This window comes from Astatotilapia calliptera, chromosome 19 (genome assembly GCF_964374335.1).
Source record: "Astatotilapia calliptera chromosome 19, fAstCal68.1, whole genome shotgun sequence".
Lineage (NCBI taxonomy): Eukaryota > Metazoa > Chordata > Actinopteri > Cichliformes > Cichlidae > Astatotilapia > Astatotilapia calliptera.
Window position 1 is genome coordinate 27,898,113 of NC_137440.1, and position 8,236 is coordinate 27,906,348.

The 8,236-nt window shown below is 41.8% G+C and overlaps 2 protein-coding genes across 2 annotated transcripts; one reads left to right on the plus strand and one right to left on the minus strand.

The window, feature by feature from the left end:
• Positions 1-355: 355 nt before the first annotated feature.
• Positions 356-4,120, minus strand: cmpk2 (cytidine monophosphate (UMP-CMP) kinase 2, mitochondrial). Its single transcript, XM_026152751.2, has 5 exons — positions 3,302-4,120; positions 2,934-3,048; positions 2,342-2,543; positions 1,913-2,146; positions 356-1,036 (listed from the first exon to the last, which is right to left on the minus strand). The coding sequence occupies exons 1-5, from the start codon at positions 3,893-3,895 to the stop codon at positions 916-918; spliced, it is 1,266 nt and encodes a 421-aa protein (XP_026008536.2). The 5' UTR covers positions 3,896-4,120; the 3' UTR covers positions 356-915.
• Positions 4,121-4,374: 254 nt separating this feature from the next.
• rsad2 (radical S-adenosyl methionine domain containing 2) lies at positions 4,375-7,147 on the plus strand. Its single transcript, XM_026152752.2, has 6 exons — positions 4,375-4,859; positions 4,941-5,102; positions 5,217-5,446; positions 5,528-5,677; positions 6,251-6,283; positions 6,508-7,147. Exons 1-6 carry the CDS (start codon positions 4,541-4,543, stop codon positions 6,670-6,672), a joined length of 1,059 nt encoding a protein of 352 aa, XP_026008537.1. The 5' UTR covers positions 4,375-4,540; the 3' UTR covers positions 6,673-7,147.
• The last annotated feature ends 1,089 nt before the right edge of the window (positions 7,148-8,236 follow it).

The window sequence follows — 8,236 nt, forward strand, 5'->3', positions numbered from 1 at the left end:
TACTAAAACCCCCAATTAATCTTCCCATCACATAGGCCAAATATACACTTCCTCCCTATATAAATGAGTTACAGTATATGCTCTTAGTAGATGTGCATGATTGTGTGTGTGTGTTTTACAAAAGTAGGCGTGTGTACATTTACGTGTGTCAACTTGAAAATGCCAGTGCTTATGAGAGCATCAAGTACAGATAGTGCCATGTGATCTTAGTGCATCACTTGTGTCAGTATCACACAGCTGAGTTCATGTTCTTGCAAACAGAGCAGGACATTGTGCTCATGTTCATAGCCAGTTATATAAGCAACACAAACATGCAGCTATACACAGTTTGTAGAAGAGAAAACACAAACAGATGTTTAGTGTCATTTTCTTTTAATTCAAAAACTTTTTTTAACAAGTGAAGATATGTTATCCGAAGATAGACTGGGTTCTGCATTTATTTTAACAAGCTAACATTCAACGTACATTTTAAGATTTGTTTTTTCTTATTTGTGCATTTTGATTCAATCTGCAGTAACTCGTCGCCCTTATATAAATGTTCCTATCCACTTTGCGAGCGTCAGTCTGCAAAAAAAAAAAAAGTGCTGCTACAAGGTATCTGGAGGCTACACAGTGTCTAATTTCTGAGAGGTCACAACAGTCGTTAGATGTACACTTCTTCCTGACAATACATTAGTGTGAGTATGTGTGCGTGTGTGTGTGTCTACATGAATATGTATTTCTGATTGTAGCATGCAATTCTGGCCCCTGGCATTCAACCTTTACACGTTATGAATAGAATCTCTTCTCCACACTCCAATCTGCCCACTAGTCTGTCTGCAATCACATTTACGATGCCTTACTGGCACCTAGTGGTGACGGGATGCACTGCATACACTTGATGCTTGACTGCCAGCAGGGGAGATGGAGAGTTGTTTACAAGTGGCATTTGCCCCTAATTAAAAGCAGTACTTGTTGGAGCACTCGGTCTGCAGAAGGACTAGCATCCACAGTAACACAAGCTGGGCCGCTGATCCTCCGATAAGCCTCCTCCACTCTGCGCACACACACACGCAAACATTGGTCAAGGAGTGAAGGAGGCGTGCAGCACAAGACAAATTTTAGTATTGTGATTGCTTACAGCTTTGCTGCACAGTAAGGTATACAATACAGTACATTTTTGAGAAACAACACAGATGGCTCAGAGTTCTGCTATTCCTGTTACCAGTGAAGAATTGTCCTTTTGATAGTGGCGGGCCAAGTCTGCAGAATCCCTCACTCATTCACAGGCTGACTGTCAACTCCCTCCATTTTCTAATTCTGCAGGCCCAACATCTGGCTGTCCCGTGTGGAAAGGCCATTATGTCAGGACAGAAGACGAATGAAAGTAGCCATCGACCTGTCTGTGTAGCAACTAACTAGGCCGGCAGTGCCTGCCAGTTTTGACCAGCTTAATGGAGCACAGCAGCTCAGCAACTAATCACCTGCTCTTTCTCATCAGCTGCCTCTCCCATGGGACCGTAATTGATTGTTAAGTGTTTGATGGATCAGACGAAGACTGAGCTGACTTGACTGTGAATCCACAGTCGGGTTTGTACTGATCTTCGCTTTCATGCTCTAACACTTATACTTTTTCTTCTTTTTCTTTAATATAAGTATAACATAGCGGAGCCTTTCATTTTTGTCTGACGTGCCTGACATCACCAAGTCTGGGTACCTAGAATCATCATACTTGTCCTCAATCAGATTAAGAGTGCCAGCAATATGCACAGAGAACTACTTTAAAAGATCCATATTAATGTTATCACAAGTTCACAACCAATTATTTACGCTTTCAGTCTAAATGGGCATTTTCACTTGCTTGATGAGTGTTCTAATGCAAGTATAATGCTAACTGAGTAAATAATACATTATGCATAAGCACTCCAACTACCTGAGTCTGAACAGCTGGTTGTGATCCAGCTCTTCCTCTTCATCAGTCTTTCCTTGGCCTCTGTTTCTCAGTCTCCTCTTCCTTTCCTCGGGGTCAAGTGTGAGTAAGACCACCAGGCTGGGCTGAAACAGGTCGCTAGGCCAACAGTACACCTCTGAACCTTCTCCTGGAAGGTTGCACACTGGACCACTCACCGCTGTGGCGATGGCATAGGCCGCTGTGCTGTGCCAAAATCTGGGGACAGGTAATCAATGGTGAATTGAAAGGTGAATGACAGGTGGAAGTCGCATCAGGTGACTTGGTAGCCACTGAATATTGAGTTGTATAGATCTGGATCTCAGCGGGACCTACAAGTTCTTACAAAAAAAAAAAAAAAGGTCACAAAACAGGCAGACCTCACTCCACCTGTAACATCTCAGCTGTCTTTACCTGTCAACAATGACAGGTGTCTTCGCGCCCTTTAGGCCTATTTGATCTGCTGAGATGTAGTTCCCCAGAGCATAGAAGGCCCTGCGGATGAGGGGTGGCTCCTGATCAAAGCGGGCTCTCCAGGGGGAAAGGCACTCTGGTGGGGATGGCAGAAGAGTGGCCCCCAGTGTATCCTTCAGAGACTCAGTCAGAGTGGTCTTACCTGTGATACAGAGAAGGACAGGAAATAGATTCACCTCAAAACCAAAGAAAACAAAGGTCTGAACATTTTCGAATCACAAAAGGAGGAATTCATCCTTTTTGTTCATATTAAAAGAAACTGCGGTGGCCCTTGAAAAGTTCAACTAAAACTCCCTCTTGAACCACACAGTTGAGGTTTCATGAAGGTTTGAAAATAGTATTAGAGGAGCGAGCTGCACAGTAAACCATTTCAAAGTGATGTAACTTTTCTGAGGTCATGATACATGATATTCCATTAACTGAAGCTCCCTGGCAGATAATGGCTTTAGCGGAGAACAACCAGCCACCACTTTAGGATGACATCTATGCATCAGACTGATCACATATTTATTTATGAGGTAATGGCATTAACCTGTGGCATCCAGGCCCTCTATGACAATAACAGGGAAGTCTGGTTTATTTCTGGCCTCCACCCTGCTAGGCAGCAGCTCCAGCACAGCCTTAGCTTCTGGGATGATGTCACCACACTGCAGAACAGACAAATCAGTTAAGCAGGCAGGAGTGAGTCATAGACTGTGCTGTCAATGAGCGCACACAGTGCTGTGGGCCACCTGGCCCTCCCTGATAGATAAACGTTAGAAGCAAGAGCTCTGGGTCTCTTGGTATAAACTGCTATCCCTACATCCTCCACAAGAGTGCGCCCGTTTGCCAAAATCTTATGCGGTATACTAAAATAAACATAAAACAGTCTTGTAAACATTAAAATGAGAAAATACGTACTTTTTTCATCACGTCATAGGCCTCATCAAAGCTGTAGAATACATCTGAATTGATAATGTTGAGAGTAGATGGGTGATATTCTGGCGCTTCTGAGGGTACCACATAGTATCCCTTTGCCACATCCATCACCTGGCTTGCTGTCTCTGACCACATGTGCTGCGTCCACTGTTGGCCGTCTTCAGCTGGAGAGTACGAACAAACTAACACTGGGTCATGTTGTATTAAATCACTCAAAAGCCGCTCTATCGGGGAGGAAGTGTCAGAATTCCCTTTTAAAAAGTAACCTTTAACGAGAGAATCCCTGACTTTTGGTAGAAATGAAGACATGGGAGACAAGCGACATTCCGGAGGCAAGTCCCTCAGCAGTTTGTCTTTCAGCTCCCCGTAAAACTTCGCCGTTTTGATTCTGTCTCTGCTGCAGTAAACAAGGACAGAGTAGCACTTGTCACGGTTTTGAACTTCTCTGAACACCCTCGGCACGTCTTCTCCCAGGTGCTTTTCCTTAACAGCAAAATAAAAAGGCGCTCCATTTAACTCCACTGAAAAAACACGAGAGCACCACCGTGGAAGAAGAGACATTGCGTGTTTTGACATCTTGTACACCAAATGCCCTTATCTGTTTCCAAAATATGTCCCGAGACGCATCGTGTGAGCTGAAGGGAAAACGATAGTAACGGCGCCAAACGGAGAAAACGAAACTTTTCGTTTACTGAGAAACGCGTTTATTATTGAAGCCAACGCCTCGCAGGGGCAGCTCATTCTTTCCAGGAATCCAAGTTGTGTTTCTTGAACGTGTTTAATGAAAATGAAAGACACCAAGAGACTGGACAAGTAGCGAGGCTGTGAAAACAACTGAATGCACCCAGACTCGAAACAGAAACTGTTTTAACAAAGAAGCATTTATCACTGAAAGTTTGACCATTAGAGCTAAAGATCTATAAGTCCTGCACTATTTAATGGCATATCACTACTGTACATAAAGGTCTCTAATGAAGGTTTAATGGACGAATGACACTGTGAAGAAATGCAAAGAATGCGTTGTCATGACGCGCGTAAATTATTTCTTGCATCTCAGCAGGATGGAACCAGGCTAGGTTTCGTTTTCGTTGTTTGTAAACAGAAACTTTTGAGTCGCTCAGCTGACCGACTCCCCTCACCCTCTATATAACATGAGCCCTGCGGGTTTCGGCTTATGAAGCGCCAGCAGCAAGTCTGACAGCACAACTCGTCATTTAAAAAATGGATTTTTCTCCTGCTGTCTCGTCTCCCAGGCTGCTTCTGCGGCGCTTCATCAGCACCATCTACTGCATTTTTGAGATCGCCTTTTCAAAACTCACTTACTGGACAACAGGAGCCTGCAAGGGAACAAACTCATTCGTTGCTGGTGATAAACTGGACCAAAACAAAGACCAAAATCCAACGATCCCAACGAGCGTCAACTACCACTTTACGCGCAAATGTAATTATAGATGTGGATTTTGTTTCCACACTGCAAAAACGTCCTTCGTCCTACCCCTGGAGGAAGCTAAGACGGGGCTTAAACTTCTAAAGGAATCAGGTGATTTGACAAATTAATAACAATAAGCTTTTTTTTTGTCAAATTGCTGTGCATGCTATTAAATTTATGTCTTTTTTTAAGGGATGGAAAAGATCAACTTCTCTGGCGGAGAGCCCTTCCTGCATAATAAGGGAGAGTTTGTTGGGAAATTGGTCCAGTACTGCAAACAGGACCTTCAGCTCCCAAGTGTCAGCATTGTCAGCAATGGAAGCATGATCAAAGAAGAATGGTTCCAGAAATATGGTAATGTAGCTAAGTTATTAACAGCTTCTTTTTTTATGGGTACATTCCAGCTGTGCCATATACCATAAAATAATTTACATTTATGATCTCTTTCATTTTAATTTCCTCTTCTAGGTATCTATCTGGACATTCTAGCTATCTCCTGTGACAGCTTTGATGAAGCAACCAACCAGCTGATTGGCAGAACTCAAGGCAGGAAGAGCCACCTTGACAACCTCTTCAAGATCTGCAGCTGGTGCAAGGAGTATAAAGTGGCACTGAAAATCAACTCCGTCATCAACATCTTCAACTATGACGAAGACATGACACAGCAAATCAATTTGATTAATCCTGTCCGCTGGAAGGTAAAAATGAAAAAATAAGTAAATAAATATGTTTGTACGGGGTAATCATGGATGTACTGAACGTCTCGTTCTTGTTTTCAGGTCTTTCAGTGCCTGCTGATTGACGGGGAAAACGCAGGCGAGACAGCCCTGAGAGAGGCAGAGAGGTTTGTCATCAGTGATCAGCAGTTTCAGGAGTTTCTGGACAGACACAGCAGCGTCTCTTGCCTTGTTCCTGAGTCTAATGAGAAGGTATAATTCTCAGACATGTGCAGCAAGTATGGCAAATATGTTTAATGCAATAACCATAATGTATTCTGTGGGAAACATGTTTTTCATCCTTTTTTTAAATTTTTTGATTTAAGTAAGGGCGTACAATTAGAGCTTGGTATGCCTAGAGTGAATAAAATGTGAATATTATTATAGTAAACACACACAATGCACAGTTAAACAAACAAACTATACAAAAGTTGACTTTTGAACACCACTGTCAGTTAGGAATTTTGATGTTGTTTTCTTGTTGTTGTATAGATGGCCACCAAATATAAGGGGATATTTTGGTATAGACTTTTGGTATAGTTTATAATGCTATGATAACTTCTAGAATATCCATGTTTCATATCTGCGTTGTGCTCATTCTGCATTACTCCTCAATTTTGCAGCACTATGGCATGAAAAGTAGGAACTAAACATATATATTAGGTTGAAACATGAGCTCAGGTCATCCTGCCTAAAATAATTCTTTGTTGTGCTGTAATTAATGGTTGAAAATCCAACGTTAGGATACACAAAAATTAAAATTTGTGGTCTTTTTTGTTTTAATAGATGAGGAACTCCTATCTGATCCTGGATGAATATGTAAGTACTTCAGATTATTACTAACTGGTAGTGCGGCTGAGCCATTTTATCAGATGTTTAAGTAAAAAAATGAACTGTATGTTTGAGTTATATGAATGTGGATTGCTCAAATTAAGTAAAAAGGCTTGAATTTGGTATAATTGTTTAAATTAGTAACTTGCTAGGCATTTTAGCTGAAGGAAACTTACTTCATATGTTGATTTTCTTCCTTTTTTTTGTTACAGATGCGTTTCCTGGACTGTCGAGAGGGACGGAAGGATCCTTCCAAATCCATCCTTGATGTTGGAGTAAAGGAGGCGATTCGCTTCAGCGGCTTCGATGAAAAAATGTTTCTAAAAAGAGGGGGAAAGTATGTGTGGAGCAAAGCTGATATGAAGCTAGAGTGGTAAAACGCTTCTTCAGCTTGTGTTTGATGCTCCTTTGCTAAGTGTTTGCATTGATATGCTCTACAGTATGATCATTTTGCACTAGGAATGTAAATATTCAGATATATCTAGGCGTGTGTGTGTGTGTGTGTGTTCTGGGGGGGTTATTTGAAGGTTACGGTCACCAAATAGAAGGTGATCCAGAAGTATTGTTCTTCTTTATTTTTTATTAAATATCTAAATATCTGTCTTTTATGTTAAGCACTTTGGTATACCGCTGGTTTTTAAATATTCTCTATAAATAAAGATGTATTGTATTGTATTGGAAATATATTGTACTGTTTATGATTGTTGAACAAAGTAACATTGAGTGTTATATTCAAATTATAATTTTACACAACAAATTTAGATTGAAGGACAACTTGTCAATGATGTTGTCATAATTTATTTTTTATGTGGTTAAGTAACAAGGCAAAATAAAGTCATTTTTTCCACAATACAGTGGCTTGCAAAAGTATTTGGCCCCCCTTGAACTTTCCCACATTTTGTCACATTACAGCCACAAACATGAATCCATTTTATTGGAATTCGCTGATCAGAAATGCAGCCAAGAGGCCCATGGTGACTCTGGACCAGCTGCAGAGATCTACAGCTCAGGTGGGGGAATCTGTCCATAGGACAGCTATTAGTCGTGCACTGCACAAAGTTGGCCTTTATGGAGGAGTGGCAAGAAGAAAGCCATTGTTAACAGAAAACCATAAGAAGTCCCGTTTGCAGTTTGCCACAAGCCATGTGGGGGACACAGCAAACATGTGAAGAAGGTGCTCTGGTCAGATGAGACCAAAATGGAACTTCTTGGCCAAAATGCAAAATGTGTGGCGGAAAACTAACACTGCACATCACTCTGAACACACCATCCCCACTGTCAAATATGGTGGTGGCAGCATCATGCTCTGGGGTGCTTCTCTTCAGCAGGGACAGGGAAGCTGGTCAGAGTTGATGGGAAGATGGATGGAGCCAAATACAGGGCAGTCTTGGAAGAAAACCTCTTGGAGTCTGCAAAAGACTTGAGACTGGGGTGGAGGTTCACCTTTCAGCAGGACAACGACCCTAAACATAAAGCCCGGGCAACAATGGGATGGTTTAAAACAAAACATATCCATGTGTTAGAATGGCCCAGTCAAAGTCCAGATCTAAATCCAATCGAGAATCTGTGGCAAGATCTGAAAACTGCTGTTCACAAACGCTGTCCATCTAATCTGACTGAGCTGGAGCTGTTTTGCAAAGAAGAATGGGCAAGAGTTTCAGTCTCTAGATGTGCAAAGCTGGTAGAGACAGACCCTAAAAGACTGGCAGCTGTAATTGCAGCAAAAGGTGGTTCTACAAAGTATTGACTCAGGGGGCTGAATAATTACGCACACCCCACTTTGCAGTTATTTATTTGTAAAAAATGTTTGGAATCATGTATGATTTTCGTTCCACTTCTCACGTGTACACCACTTTGTGTTGGTCTTTCACGTGGAATTCCAAAAAAATTGATTCATGGTTGTGGCTGTAATGTGACAAAATGTGGGAAAGTTCAAGGGGG